The sequence below is a fragment of the Rhipicephalus microplus genome, chromosome 3 (genome assembly GCF_043290135.1).
Source record: "Rhipicephalus microplus isolate Deutch F79 chromosome 3, USDA_Rmic, whole genome shotgun sequence".
Classification (NCBI taxonomy): domain Eukaryota; kingdom Metazoa; phylum Arthropoda; class Arachnida; order Ixodida; family Ixodidae; genus Rhipicephalus; species Rhipicephalus microplus.
The window spans coordinates 4,119,997-4,136,696 of NC_134702.1; the positions used below are offsets into that span (position 1 = coordinate 4,119,997).

At 40.2% G+C, this 16,700-nt stretch overlaps 1 protein-coding gene across 33 annotated transcripts in view; it reads left to right on the top strand.

The window, feature by feature from the left end:
* The window catches only part of trol (terribly reduced optic lobes), a 531,158-nt gene that overhangs the window by 290,977 nt on the left and 223,481 nt on the right, over positions 1-16,700 (top strand). For all 33 annotated transcript variants that reach the window (XM_075888764.1, XM_075888744.1, XM_075888745.1 and 30 more), the window contains 3 exons: positions 5,763-6,050; positions 10,024-10,145; positions 12,561-12,770. In XM_075888764.1, coding sequence (XP_075744879.1) covers positions 5,763-6,050; positions 10,024-10,145; positions 12,561-12,770 — 620 coding nt within the window. The remainder of the gene's footprint in view (positions 1-5,762; positions 6,051-10,023; positions 10,146-12,560; positions 12,771-16,700) is intronic.

The window sequence follows — 16,700 nt, forward strand, 5'->3', positions numbered from 1 at the left end:
GGTGTACAATATTGTTTAAAAGTCAGCAAAAGACGCTATTTGCTCGCTGTTTACACAGTTAGTTTTTATGTAGCGACACGCATCTTAAGAGGGTTGAAGACATATTTTATTTATTATTTATTTATTTACAGGATTTCTGCTGGCTTCAAAGTGAAGCCATAAGCAGGAGTAGGTAACATATAAATATAACACGCTGAACATTTTCACAATTTATTACGCCCAGAGAATGTCACGGACACACAGGTTTTAACGCGGTAAAAAGAAAAATATTCAGTGCATGACATGCAATTGCACATAGCATAATACTATATAAGTGAGTACTAACATCACTTGTGTACTAACAACGCAACGTCACAAAACAAAGAGTACAAATATGGCAGGAAGACATGCTATAAGTTTTTTAGCTCCGATAAGAATGACGCCACTGTCGCCGCCTCCACAATCCCACCAGGGAGGCGATTCCACTCGCGTACAGTTCGTGGAAAAAAAGACCCCATGTACAAGTTCGTTCTGCAAGAAAATTTCTGTAATTTTTTTTAGTGATCCGCCCGCGTGGGTCGTCGCACAACTTTTTCTATATGCGCACTTGAATCAATGCCAAGCTTATCGTGGTAGAGCAGATACATATATATTAGTCTTTCGCGATATCGCCGCAAATGTAATGCTTCCAAGTTTGCTGTCTGAAGCAAAGCAGTGACTGACGTAAGGGGATTGTATGAGCGAAAGATAAATCGAGCAGCTTTTCTTTGTAGATTTTCTAGTTTATCAATATTTTTCTTTGTGTATGGGTCCCAGACCACGCAGGCATATTCCAAAAGAGACGAATGTAGGTTTTATATGCTAATAGTTTTATTTCTTGCGTTAACTGTCGTAATGATCTTCTAAGATATCCAAGCTTTTTCATGGCTTTCTTTTCTAGAAAAGTGATATGTTCATTCCACCGGAGGTCTGAAGTGATTGTTAAACCTAAGTATTTATAACGATTTACAGCACTAAGACAGCGACCATTTATTGAATACTGGAAAGTAAGTGGTGCCTTCTTTCTTGAAATTGTCATTGAGACGGTTCTTGTAGTATTGATGCTCATCTGCCATTTTTCACACAAAATATGAAGTTTGTCCAGGGCACTACTTAACAATGCCTGGTCGGCAGGTGTGTTTACTTCCTGATAAAGGATGCAATCGTCCGCGAACAGTTTGATTTTGACAGGTATATCGTTTACGATATCATTTATATAAACTAAAAAGAATAGTGGCCCGAGAACCGACCCTTGGGGAATGCCTGATTGCATGGGCGCCGGGCGTGAACACGAGCCGCCAACTGATACGCATTGACTCCTAGACAATAAGTATGACTCTGTCCATGGGAGAAGTGAGTTATTTTGTAATATGGGTTTTAATTTTAACAAAAGCTTATGGTGCGAGACGCGATCAAATGCCTTCTGGAAGTCCAAAAAAATTATGTCGATTTGACTCTGTTTATCTAAGGCTGTGGCAAACTCGTGTATTGTCTCAAGGAGTTGGGTAACCGTCGACATTCCCTTACGAAAACCATGTTGGCGGCAATCAATCAATTTATTTTGTTGCAGAAAGTTTGACAAGTGCGTAAAAATATGTTCTTGCAATCTTGAGCAGGTACAAAGTAAAGATATTGGTCTGTATGACGCATTTAGTGAAAGATCTTCCGCCTTAGGGATTGGAACAACCTTCGCGCGCTTCCAATCTCTCAGGAGTTCTGCAGTGGACAATGTTTTTTTGAATATAATAGATAAATACTTTGAACACCATTCTGCATACCTTACTAAAAATGCGCTTGGTATGCAATCAATTCCTGGTGATTTCTTTATAATTATTTTAAGCAGCAGTGATAAGACACCCTCTTCAGTTATCATTAAGTCAAAAATTTTGGGTACGTCCTGAGAAATCGCAAAATTTGGTTGTTTCCCATCGTCATTTGTGTAGACTGAACAGAAGAACTTGTTAAACGATGACGCAAGGAGTGATTCATCAGTTACCGATTCTCCATTAATGAGGATTTCATATGCCTGTTGCTTCCTAGGTAACAAGTGTCTCCAGAACTTCGCAGGAGCAGAAAGCAAGAAGTTTTTCAAAGATATGTTGAAAAAGTAGTCTTTTGCCTTCTTTATGGTTTCATTTAACTTCTAACGCACATTAGAAAATTGTGATACATGAGAAGATGACGGGTTCTGGCGCAGTATTTTGCGCATCTTCTTTAGTTTGCGTCCCGCTCGTTTGCGTCCCGCTCGCACTACTTCCCTCGTCGTCCAAGGGCGAACAGATTGCGTTCTGATAATCTTTGAGGGGACATGACTTGAGACGCATTTCATAACAAGATTCTTGAAGAAACCTCACAAATCTTTGACAGAGCAACTACTTGATTCATACATATCACCGAAATCTGAAAACGATATATCTAACAGGTAAAGAATGGTGACGTCATCAGTACGAGTGAAATTTGACACTATGCGTTTTTCCTTCCTTTCTTTCCTTACGTGGAGTGGAATGCTCAAAGATAACAATTGATGATCGGATACACCGTCATAGACGCACAAAGCAGGATTTCGACAAAGGATTCTGTCACTCACAAGAAACAGATCCAAAATAGATTGTGCGTTACTTTGAACACGGGTGGGTTGTTTTACTAACTGTGTCAAGTCATGAAAAAGAACAATGTCGACCAAGGGCTCAGCAGCACTAGAAAGCGGTTCCGGGAAGTCTGCGTCCCAATTAACTTGAGGAATATTAAAATCGCCAGCTAACAATATATTAGAAGTGCTTGTGTTGCAAGAACAAAGAAAATCATTAATACCATGAAAAAACGCCTTCTCGGCATACGGAGGGCAGTAAAAAGCACCCACAACCAGGTTCATTTCCTCAAGGTGTATTTTAATAATGACACCTTCAATGCCGTCTCTATCGGAAAGCCTAGTCACATTGAGGTAGTTTTTAAACAGGATGGCCACACCACCACCACGAGATGGTCTGTCTTTCCTCTAAATGCCATATCCTGGGGGCGCTATTTCATCGTCCTTAATATCTGAATGTAGCCAGGTTTCTGTTATTACAATCAGATGGGGTGCATGCGCTATTGTGATACTTTCCAGGTCATCAAGTTTATTAATGATGCTGCGGGCGTTAAACTGAATGCAGCGAAGTGAATTGCCTGATTGTACTTCGGTTCACTGTTGAGATTTCTTAATGACATTACCTGGAAGAGGCACTCGTTCATTACGGTCTGCATCCCAAACAAACAGAGCACCGTTAACCCGGATTTTGTCGTAGATTAATTTCACCTTTTCGCCTGCCCTTCGATTTTCCGCCGTGCTTTCCCAAAGTTTTCTTCTTTTATGTCGTGTAGCTTCCGAGAAGTCCTCAGAAATAAAAAAACCTGTACCCTTTAGTTTGAAGCAATTTTTAAGCACAGCAATCCTGTCACGGTAATCAATAAACTTTAGAATTATAGGGCGAGGCTTACGTAGTTGTTTGCACCCAATTCTATGAATTCTTTTCGCAGACAACACTTGTATTGCCAGGATATCCGTAAACACACCCTTCAACACACTTTCGCTGAGTTCATCGAAACTTTCATTAGTTGTTTCCGGTATACCAAAGACAATCAAGTTGTTCCGCCTATTTCTATCTTCAAGATCAGCTAGCTTGTTTTCCAGGCTTACGACCCTTTTTTCCAACTTTTACACCATTGTTTTCACCTCATTTACAGCCATAGCAACTTCTTCCACTTTTTTTAACTTCAGTTCAATGCCATCCAGCTTTTTGCGAATGCTTTTTTGACCATCCAAAAGCTCAGCAAGCAACTTCTGAACGTCAGGGCCGGGATTCGGCTCGACGTCGCCACACAATAAAAGCAAAGAGAGAAGCATTTCGCGTACACTAGAACAGATTCTGCTTAAGCTACATGGGCATGTCAGCTGGACAAAGAAAGGGTGGTCACATATGACAGATGAAACATCATCACTAACCTGCATGAAGAAAATAAACGGATTCGACATGATGTCGACGCGAGGCCAGCCGACATGCCCACTGAAGAAGCTCGATGGATGCCGTGAATTTATATCTCCATCCGGTGACGTCGATGTAGCCGCACGTGGCACCTTCCATCCTTCCCAGCACCGCTTGTAGTGCACTGGTTGTTCTGCGCAGTCTTCAAAATTTTCCAGAGGTTCAGCGAGGACGAATGTGCAATGAGTCTCTCGGACCATCGCAGTCGATCCCAAGACGAGAAGCTGCATGAAGAAAATAAACGGATTTGACATGATGTCGACGCGAGGCCAGCCGACATGCCCACTCAGGCCAGCCGACATGCCCACTGAATGATATTTGGAATGATAATTAAGAAAGTTAAATAAATTGACTTTTTAATTATTGAAATTTGGCAGTTATGTTAAATAGAAGAATTCAAGTCCTTGATCCGATAAACCCATTGCCGCTTTGAGATTTCAGAAAGGTCCTTTAAAAATAACTAAATTCTACGGTGAAACCGAAACCAATGGACCGAAAAATGCAACAAGCAGACGACGACCATGACGCCACTGTTCAAAACAGCGGTTTCCTGGATGCAGTTCTTCCCCCTTCGATAATGTATTTGCATCATGGGTGCTGTAATTGCGAGTGCAGCCCACACACCCACACAACGAAATCGGTTGATGGTTGATATAACAACGCTCTCTCATTTCAGTTGCTCTCTTTTGCATTTCGATTTCGGTTTTGCCACAGACTTGGGGAGAGTTTCATTAATTCAGTTATTACTAGAGGCCGCTTTTCGAAACTTTCAAAAGGCAATCGGTTTTTCGCATGAAGGACATCAAATCTCCCATTTGACTTAACTGCCTAACTCTACTACTTAAGAAGTTAATTATTTTAAATTTCTTAAGTACTATTCCAAATAATATCCTCAATCTTCTTAAGATGCCTGCCACTACAGAAAAAGCAACTGTGACGACAGCGAGCGAATAGTGCCTTTTCCTTATTTTTTAAGAATATTGCCCACATTTCTTTAAACACCCTATATATAGTATATAGCCTGCAAGTCGTCCACGTTTGCTAAAAGTCCTACCTTCGTGAAAGGGTCGTGAACCTCCCCTTTGGGAAAGAACACGTCCTGTTAAATATACACACTGCTGTGAATAGGTCAGCCAAATCGCGCATTGCAAAGCGTGTTTAGAAATGAAATGTCTAACAGTCAACAGTATGCTGTCAATTAAGAGCCAACATAAATCAAAAGTGATAGATAAGTCAGATAGGTTTTCTGCCATCTGCCATTGCTACGCTCCATGGTCTGCTAACACAATCTTCACACTGCCATACCTTAGTATCGCAATGAGACAGGCCGATGTAACTTATACTTCCACTATGCCATCTCTCCCTGTTTAGCTACCAGCAGGCTCAACGGGATGAGAACATTGAGGAAGTGATTAAAGCGTGCAGCATTTATAACTCTGTTGCAAGTGAAGCCTTTCAAAAGTCTTTGTGGTAATCAATTCATGAAGCAATAAACAGCAGTACTGAGGTCAATCATTGATTACTTGAAAAGTGTTCCAGGACACCCTTGAAATCTCATTTGTTTTGTACCTTGCTTTGTGAAGTCAATTTGTAGCTTAATAAGGATAGAAAATTGAGTAAATCAGATTATGTTCATAATTTGCAGTGCAAAAGAATGCAAGCAAAGAGGAGATGACACGAGCGCTGCCATTAATGAGTCTTTTTTGTTTTCTCTCTCTATAGCACCACCAACCATCACGCAATCGCCTCCTGAAGTTGTCAATGCCATGGAAGGGGAGACTGTCAACATCACTTGTCGGGCAATAGGCAACCCAGTTCCACTCATTAACTGGCGCTTGAATTGGGGCCACATTCCACCAAGGCCACGAGTATCGACCACAAGTGATGATGGGTTTGGCACGGTCACCATCCGTGATGTGCGCCTATCTGACCAGGGAGCATGGTCATGTGAAGCCATCAACAGCAAGCAGAGCGTCCTGGCCACTCCAGATGCAATTCTCGTGGTCAAAAGTAAGCACTGACAAGTAATTTGTTAAAAAAAAATAAATCTGCCAGCTTACAAGAAAGTGAAGCAAGGGTGTGGACTTGATGCTATTTTATTCTACTGTGTCAAATTTTTTAAGTGTACCAGCCAATACTACTTTGAGAGATAGCGCATCTGAACTGTGTTAGCAATTTTACGATTGCCTTCTACCAAAAGAGACAGTGCACACAATGTAAATGATAAATAAATCTGTATACAAAATGATGAACCGTTCAGCATTAAAAAAAATTGAAAGCAGTTTTAGTCTGTCTGAAATCCACAACAAAAGTAAAGATGAGCTCATATGCTTTTCTCTCTAAGTTGTTAACTAATTATCATAAATAAGCAGTTAACAGCAGCAGCAGGCACTTTCTCAGCTACTGGTGAGGCAATTTTCAGCATGCTCTGCAAACTTTTATTTCTTGGGATTTGCGGGTCCCATCTCCATTGTCAAATAGCAAAAATTGGTCTCTCTGCCAGTGTTCACCTTAAAAATATGGCTTCACATAGCGAGAAGCACTTTCACACATTGCACCTAAGCCCCTTTGTTTTCTTTTGTCAGGCATTAAGTAATGGGGTGTATTAGCAGTAGAGAAACTGGAAGGGAGGTGGCACAGGCACTATAGTCATCTCGCTCGTCAGTAAACACGAACTTCCCTTTAGCATAAGGAATATCAGGTAGTACAGGATAAACAAAAAAAAACTGATAGAAGGAAGGAAATAGAAGGGTAGCTGTTGGATTTTTTACTACCAGTACAGACAGCTGTATTTATTTTGAGTATTCTAGAAGTGTATTTGGCAATTTCATGTTTATTTATACTTTATCTGTTCCCTAAGAAAACTAATGGGCAGTCCTTTAGAAGGATCTTGTAATACTCATATGCCCCGTTTCTACTCGAGAAGCATAGTTGTGAAAAACTATCTTTATACTATATGCGTGATAACCTAAGATGGTATTTAGTGGTGCAGAGTATACTGTTCTTGATAAACATTGTTACAAGTGCGCATATTTGTTCACTTTAGTAGAGGATATCAACTCTGAATCGCTTTGCTCTCTTTCAGCTTTATTTCTTGCCAATTAAAAGCAAACAACTTGTATATACAACTAATGTGTTTAGTAACTGCGAAAACTGAAATATTTTGGCCAGTTTGTCTCAATTACAGGCACTTCTCTAATACTAATGGACGGTTAAAAGAATCAGCAAAAGCAATAAAATTCCAACTGCAGACAGCGCTTATGGTTCTGTTTCAGTTTTTCGTCGGGCGAGTGATATTATAGAAATTGATATTTAGGGATGCACTAAAATTAATTAACAGTCATTATTATTAATCAAATTTAATTATATTGTTTATTTAGTGACTCATTAGGATTAATTGACAGCCATCATAATTAATTGAATTTAAGTAAAAAAGTTAGACTTGTTGGTTTACCTCTTGGTGATGATCTTATGAACTGCTGCTATGTAAAAATTTCAAGAGTTGGTATACATTTACTACAAAGTAAGGCAATGATGACATAAAAAACAAAGGAAGTGCTTTCGGTGTTTAATTATTGATTCTGACCTGTCATACTAGTTATGGTTGAAAGAGAAACCAATGAACATGCACTACTTTTTTTTACTAGTAACATTTATTCTCTACTATCAGCCATCAGCACATGCGGTGGCTCAATGGGCTATGCTGTTGACAAATTTTCCCAGAAGTTTTATGATGTAGGCATGAGTTACACTACATTCATTCATACATTCATTCATTCAGTTTTATTTCTCCTCCCACTTGAAAGAGAGGGGACAGGACTAAAAGCTACTACTGCTTGACAGAGGTACTGCCCCCTTTACAAATAACAGCAATACATTGCAGAGAAAGAATAAGTGCAACACATTAAAAACAAAGTAATACACAATAACAATACATTTGCAATAAAAAAAAAACAAAGTTTGTATGCATCAATATATATTTATATACTCAAACCTCGTTATAATGCAATGGCATATAACAAAATAATTGATATAACGAAGTAAATGAAATTGCCCTTGAAAGCTTCATTGAGAACCATGCATTTTAAACCTTGTTGTAATGAAGTAAAATTAACCGGTAACTGGATATAATGAACTAAATTAGTCTATCAAATAGTCTATAAAAAAACCGACCATTGTGTGTTAAGTACATCATTTTCTGCGGAGATTGTTGCTCGTTCACTGCAGCTCTTTCAAAACTTCCGCGCTGACCTTACAGCCACGCCACATGCGGCCGAGAGAGCCGTCCTCCTCACACAGCCAGCAGAGAGGATTGAGGAAGCGTTCAGTGGGTCACATGACCGAGAAGTGGCGCCACGGTACAAAGCGATTTTCTTCTCACTTAAGAACACACGATGGGGAAGCTTCAGAAGACTTACATTTATTCACAAATGAGAGGATATTCATCAATAATTGAAGTAATCGGTGATGCACATCTGCACATGTTTGCCTTGCAGCAAGTCAATCAGCACGGAGTTTGCAAAGCATAATAGCGCGCGGCTAATTCCAGCACTAGCACTCTCGAAAGACGGCAGCAACGACTGCGTCTCTGCTGCTACCCTCTTCACCGAGAAAGGAGGAGCATCTCCACGCAAAGAGAAGCAGATCGTCATTAGAGAGAAAGTCAACTCTTTGCCACAGCTTTCTTTTTTTTCTTCTCTCTCCGCGCATGGCCTTGAAAGGAGAAGGGTCTCTATGTGCAGAGACGAAAAAGGGAGAAGCATAGCACAGGAACGTCCCAGATCGGCGTTTGAGAGGGACCAAACAATCCGTTACAGTCTTCTCTTTCCTTTTCTTTTTTTTCTTCATCGCGCGCAGCATTGAGAGGTGCCGCCGCGGGATAGCACATGGTGCTGAGAGCATTTCAGAAGCTCGGTATGTTCAAATTAACCGTTGCAAGTGCTTGCGCATTCAAATTACAGGGCGTTTTCGCCCATTTGAATACATATATCTTTGACGGGACCACAGCGCGAGTTCGAATCAACGAGAAGTTTGAATTAAGCATGTTTGAGTTAATGAGATTTGGCTGTGTTTATTTTCCGTCACACGAGTGGCCGCGTAATGGTACATCGGGCTGCGAGGCGGTTTCCTTCTTTGCATGCTTATAGGTGCGCGCCCATCTGAGCATACATTGCCACAAACTGTTATAATCAATATAACAAAATAATTGTGGCCCCCCTTCAACTTCGTTAAAGAGAGGTCTGAGTGTGTATGCACACACAAAAAAATATGTGCCTATGAATGGAAATGTGGATTTCGCAGATTTACATTTTCATACCCGATACACAAGTATATATAAACAAGTCTATGTACAAACATGTATATGCTTCTTGGTATGTACACAGATGAGCTTAGAATATATTGTACATGATGCAGCAGTTTAGTTGAATATTATTGAGTTCTGAAAACATGGTGGAGGTCTCGGTCATAGAGTTATTTATTTATTCATTTATTTATTTATTTACTTATTTGTTTGTTTATCTTTGTTACCCTCAATCGTCAAAGCATTACAGAAAGGAGCGGGTTACAACACAAAAAATACATAACAAGAAAACAAAATGTGCTAATATATGAACAAGACTAGCAAAATAACATCTCTATTCAGTAAAACAGAAAAAAGGTGAAACGTAAAAAAAAGAAAAATATTCCACTGAATATGTCTCTACGGATGATGACAAGAACACACATGGGATGACGATCATATACAAGTTATGAAGTGCCCACAAATAGTTTTGCTTTTTTGAAACACTTTAAAGAGATTCAAGGACACACGCACACATTGGCATGCACACGCACACTCACACACACATACATCTGTGAACAAGATCAGCAAAAACTGCGTCCTTGTATTCAAGAAGTTCAAAGTTCTCCTGAGCCTGTGTACTTTTTAAAATATCATTTTCTGTAAAACATAATACTTCTTATTGACCATGTTTGTTTTCAGACAAGGGTGTCTGCCATCCTCCACTCTTCAACGACAAGGCCCAGACTAGCTCAGAATGTCTTCGCTGCTTCTGCTTTGGTGTTTCTCAAACTTGCCATAGTAGCAGTTTGAACAAGATAACTGTAAGTAACATTACATCAAACGCAATGTTAGACAAGACTGGTGCATCAGATGCTGTGAAATACTTGCATGTCTGTGTAACAGTACTCTCATGTCGCTAGTACAGACTAAGTGCATGTATACTTAGAGCAACACTAGAGCCAAAAAAGAAAAAAAAAAAATGCCTGGCCTGCGCGGAAGGCGCAGCACAGCCACAGTGAAACCTGGAAGAGTGCCTTTTAGAGCCTTTTCAAAACACTCATTGGGTAACTACTGCAAGCACACTTGCTTGGTACCAACTAGGGAATTAATAATAAACTTTGGGCAGTAGGCCGGCATTTGCTATTTTTCGTCATTCTTCTGAGAAGAGTGGTATCTGCTAAACTCTTGCAAGAAATTCTGTTCCAACCGTTCATGCAGTGGCTGACAAAGATGAGGAATTATGGCTGAAGTGGGTATGCGCCACAGTTAATAGGGGAACAAGAACAAGCTTTTGTTATGCATTGGAGCATTGGACGGCACACTCGTTACGCTCTTCGCATTGTGCGACAACTGGTTGTTCTATCGCTGTTTTAAAACTCTTTACAAGTCATATTAATGCAATTGTTTTCCCGACATCATGTCTGCCTAAGGCAAGTTTGACAAGTCGCAAGCACCGGCGTAACTCGGTGGCAGAATGTTGGGCTGGCACCCAGCAGACCCGTGTTCGAACCCCACTGTGTCATTAACCCTAGGTGTTTTTTTTTTTTTTTAGTTTTGTGCGATGTGGTTACGGACACCGGCAGTGGCAGTGGTGAACATCTGCACATGACCAGAGTTGTGATCTCATAACAGCTTTCGTTGTAAAAATGTACGCAGCTGGGTTACTGTGAAGTAGTCCGTAGCACCTATCGATTCCCGTTTGAAGAGTTCCCTGTTTACAAAAGTGCTGTGACGCCAATGTGTGAAGTAAGCATGTAGGGTTTTTTTGGCATGAATAAAATCTTGTTAGAAAGATTTGCAAACCCAGTTTGGACATGTGCACTACTTTTTGCTGCCCTTTATTGACTCCATGCTTGTAGCAGCAGTTGAGATTCGAATCGTCTGCGGCAGGTATATTTAGGTTGTTTCCGCCATCAGATGTAGTGACGCAGAGGGAGGGCTCTTTCGCTCGACTAAGCATTGTCGTCCTATTTTGCAGGACTCTCTTGTCAGCCACATCTTTCCCTAATATTTTGGGGATTTGACGTGAAATATTGCCATTATTTCTTGGTAATTTCTACTAATTATTTCAGTTTTTTTTATCTTGTTTGTTCGTATCGACCCAGTTTTGATCACTGCTAACCTTGTATCTTGTATTGAGGGTTTTGCTGTGGGCATGATCAGGCCGCTTGAGATGAATTAACAACAAGCTGAGCCCGCAAAGTGCCCCGCACTTAGAATGATATTTGTTGTACTGCTGAGCTCCCTTTTCACAATAATAAGAGCACAAATGTGGCTGCGAGAAGATTCCTGGTAAGCGAGAAAATAAGAAAAAAAAAGGTAATGCAAGTGGTGATGCAAACTTAAAGTTCCCGCTCCGCCTTCATGTGATGTAGATTTTGTTGGCATCTACTGGGGCTTGCGTTAAACAATGTAAATGTAGAACATTGTTTTCTGAGGTTCCTAGAGGCTTAGTGCACAAGGTTTTAGAAATTTTTGTTGACCTGATGTGGCTAGGAAAAAACAATTAGGACTCTTTGATATTCTTTCGATGTCAGTGTAAAAACCTTTTTTGCAAAATTTCAAAATAGTAATTTTACCTTCATTATCTTTTATATTGGTCAGCTTATATTGGTGCAATTAAAGGCAGTGTTCAAAGAATTATTTATTTGTGTTAATTTGATACAATGCTTCACTTTGTTGTTTCTTCAGAGAGAAACCTGTGGGCAGTAATGCCCAAGGCTTGTTTACTTAGATTTAGGTGAATGTTAAAGAACACTAGGTGGTGGAAATTTTTAAATCCCTACACTATGGCATCTCTCATAATCATGTGCTAGTTTTGTAATGTTAAACCCCACAAAAACATTTATTATTATTATTATTATTATTATTATTATTATTATTATTATTATTATTATTATTATTATTATTATTATTATTATTATTATTATTATTATTATTATTATTATTATTATAGAAACCTCTTACTGTAAAATTTGGATGCTGTCTTCATCGTTAATTTGCGAATGTGCCCTGGCTAGCTTACTTGTGCTCTGGCTAAGGCAGGGAACTGGCACCGTGAAATGAAGGTTCATTATAAGCAAAGTTTAACTGCAGTACCCTTAATCTTATTACCTTTGTAATGGTTAGTGGTTTGCATTACTGTGTATGTGGAAAAATTAAGCATTTATTGGTTTGTGTAATCAATGTTTTATTGTGCCTACTCTCTTCTCTAATGCTTTCTTTACTATTCCCAGATTCCTTTAGCGAACGAAGTTTCTGTCGCCACCATGAGCATCCTTCCTGATGGAAGCTACATGGATGTCACGGAAAAGTTTAGGCCCAACCAGAATGCAGTGCGCTCAAACCCTGCAAGTCGTGAATTCAAAATAGACAGCCAAGTGAAAACATCGGAGGCACCTGTCCACTACTATTGGAGCCTTCCTGCAGAATTTCTTGGAAACCAGGCAAGTGAATAGATCAAAGGTTGTGAGGCAAAAAAATCAAAATAGACCTGTATTATGCTTCTTCCAGGAATAACCTAAGGCAGTTGAATAGAGGCACAGATGAGTCAATTTATAAAGAGAACAATTACATGCATGGCATGTGCAGATTTTGCTTTCTTTGCAAAAGCATACTGGCTTAGGTTTGCATCAAAAGATTGTTGACAGTTTTTGGCAGGAAATCTCCAAAAATCTGCGATAACTCTAGGGTAGCTCTCTGTTTGAGGCCAGGTCAGGAGTATGGAGGAGAAGAGGGAACGCCCAATACTTTTTGGTAAAAGACTTCACTATACATTCTAGGGCAGTGGGGCTGAACTTTTCAAAGCATTTTGAGGTTTAGGGAAAGTGGGAGCAAAACAGACTTTAACCAGGTAGAAATAGCCACAAAGAGTTTGTCTGTTGGTGACTAAAATCAAGGCATCTGGAGCGAAATTTATCTTCTACCACACAAGTTAACACTTCATTGCGAGTTTTGATCTGGTCACGTGCGCTTCCAGCTGATAAAAAAGGTACAGCACCATCGATTCTTCGAGCCCCATTTTTTGCTTGACAGCTACTATGCCACCAATACTAGTGTCTTGCTGTTAAGCCAGCCTGCAGAATGCATTGGTGCTATGCGGAAAAAGCAATGTAGAGAGTGTGCAACCGCACTCGTGTTTTCATTGTCTGTTTACTTTTTTATGATTATAATTAGCAGATATTGAACTCCTTGGTTTCTATTTTTCTAATTTAGAAAGTCAATAAGGGTACAACACTGCTAATTGCAATTAAGCTTGACCAAGATCTAATTGCTCTGAAGCGATTGTCTTCCTTATAAAACTTGTGTAAAGAAACGAGTGATCATAAAAAAAAAAAACGCCAAGCCTGCACAAAAGGCGCAGCACAGTCACAGCGAAAGCTAGAACAGCGGCCTGTCAGAGCCTTTTCAAAACACTTATTGGGTAACTACTGCAAGCATATTTGCTTGGTACCCAAAAGGGCATTAATAATAAACTTTTGGGTAGTAGGCCCGCATTTGCAATGCTATTTTTCGTCATTCTCCTGAAGAATGTGGTATCCGCTGAACACTTGCAAGAAACTTTGTGCCAACTGTTCATGCAGTGGCTGACAATGATGAGGAATTATTCCTGAAGTGGGTATGTGCAACAGTTAATGGGTGAACAAGAACAGGCTTTTGTAATGGGTTGGAGTATTGGACGGCCCACTCGTTACGCTATTCACATTGTACAACAACTGGTTGTTCTTTCACTGTTTTAAAATGCTTTATAAGTCATATTAATGCGATTGCTTTCCCAATATCAAGCCTGCCTAAGGCAAGTTTGCCAATAAGTCCCAAGCACCGGTGTGGCTCAGCCGTAGAATACTGGGCTGGCACCCTGTGGACCTGGGTTTGAGCTCCACTGTGTCATTTACGCTAGTTTTTTTTTTTTTTTTTTCAAATTTCGTGTGATGTGGTTACGGGCACCGGTGGCGACGGGCAACTACAGTGGCGTGGGACAAAAGCTCCCACTGTTGTTAATTATGTTAATTTGTTTTAAAATTTACTACAGGTATAGCATATAAGCCAGTATACCAAGCTTTTAAACTTAAAGAACTGAAGCAGGAGTGATAGTAGGGCTAGTTGGTGATACATTATGGGCGGTAACAGCGCACAAACTCACGGGACAAAGAGAAGGGACACAAGCAAGTGCTGACTTTCAACTGAAGAATTTATTTAAATATACAACTTATCTGTGGTGTGTTGCCTTCACAATCCTGAAGTCGTGCAGGAACAAAGCTTCTACGAACAGTTGTGTTGCCTTAAGGCAGCCGGCTTCTCGACGCCGGTTATCACTTGTTGTGAAGGTCTGATACGTCAGATCAAGAAGGGAGAAAAAGGTGCTAAACAAGAGATGTCAAAGAAATATGCCACCATGCCCTACATGCATAGCCCATACACGTTTATCCCATAGACTAAACAAATTTGGCATCACATTACGATATACAGGTTCTATTCTCAGCAAAAACCAAATTAAGAAAATTGTGCCCTATGGTGAATAAAAAGCACGATCAAAAAAGCTCTATCCAAAATAAATGTGGTGTAAAATACAGGGACGCTTCCCTACTCTGTGTACTAGGGGTGGTGTACAGAATTCCCTTAACATGCGGAAGGGTTTGTATCGGGCAAACAGGGTGTTGTCCCTATGTACGGCTAAAAGAACATTCCGGAACCTTCAAGACAAGCGCGTACGTGAATCTGCCTTCACACTGCCACAGGTGTGGGTGCAGGCTCTTGTTCAATGAAACGACAGTGCTCAAACGTAGCGATCAGATCACAAGAGAACTTGTGGAAGCATTCTATATCAAAAAAGAAGGGGAGTCCTGCGCTGGTCAAACATCAATATCTTTACATAAAAAAGAAGAAATTCTAATCAGTAGCATGTTTGTATGAATTGGATCTGTCACGCCTGCACAGTTACCTGTTGCGTAAAATTGTTAGTGACGTCGACACGGTCCCTCGCTGGCCCCTCTGCGCATGTTCTGTGTGTTTTTATTTTATGATTTCAGATAATTTGTATGTTTCAATAAATTCTTCAGTTGAGAGTCAGCGCTTGTATATGTCCCTTCTCTTCGTCCCGTGAGTTTGTGCGCTGTTACCGCTCATAACTTAAAAAAAAACAAGAATCGATCTGAGGATAATATCTTCATTAACTTTGAAGTGGGAGTCATAGCAATGTGTATTTCTTTTTTGTAAAAGTTTATTCACGGTCACAGAGCAAGAACATTTAGGACGTGCAACTTCATTCCTTGAGGTGACCGGATAACGTCACATTGCCAAAGATCCACTTAATGCTGGTAATGTCATGTAGCAGGAAAGATAATTGCTGCCATTTCAGTCTTTGAGAGAACCGGTCGGGCACGTTGCTCACGTTCCGTTTCAGTCACCAAGTGCATCGACGTACACCGCGTTCGGCTGCGAAATTTTCTTGATGTCAGCTGTAACTCGGGCTGTTTATGAGAAGGCAATCTCATGACACGCATGCACTGCATCGCACTGCACTGTCGTCTGCTCCAAACGCTGCTAAAGAAAACGCGCACGCATACTCGGCTGCGCCTGGTCGGTATAGCTTTTTTTCTTCTTTGTTTATGTGGCTTTGCATTGCAAGGCGCTGCCTACTGAAATACCTCTGTCGCGGAGTTTTTCTTTTTTTTTTTAATTTTATGTGACGTTATCTGGGCACCTGCGGACGGCTGTTCCAACGGGAGCTTTTACCTCCTAAATATTTCTTCCACCGGGTTCATGGTATAGCACTGCTCTACTGCAGTCAAACCACCTTTACAGGGGGCTACACAGGGACTAATATACACCTGTTTGTTCATTCGGACTACAAAATTTCCAATCACTTGAATTCAAATATGTTATGGCCCACTGAAGAGCCTTTGCCCTGCATTGGGGGTTGTCAGGCTGATGATGACAATGTTATTATTTGTTCGAATATTTGAAGTGTTCAAATATACGCACAAGCCTAGTTCAATTAAATTATTGTGGGCGGCTAGATTCTCTTAGACTACCCAATAAGTAAAAGTACACATAAATGTTAACTCTATTCTCAGCTTTTCAAAGGCAAGATCCGAGTCGGGAAACATGTTTTTTTCCTAAATTACCTACTTTTCATTTTCATTTGCTTTCACAAGTTTGGTTTCTCTACCTTCACAACAAAAAAAAACTGCAAATTGTAATTTAATTCGAAGTAGGTTAAAATCGCTTTTATAGAGCACAAGCTAACTACCAAAATAGAAGAGAACTCATTGTCTAGAGTTCTCTGGAAATTGTCACCTGGCTGCTTGCCACTGCATTTCGCATGAGGGGTTCACTAAAGTCACATGCTAAAAATTACCATGATTGCCAAGCTT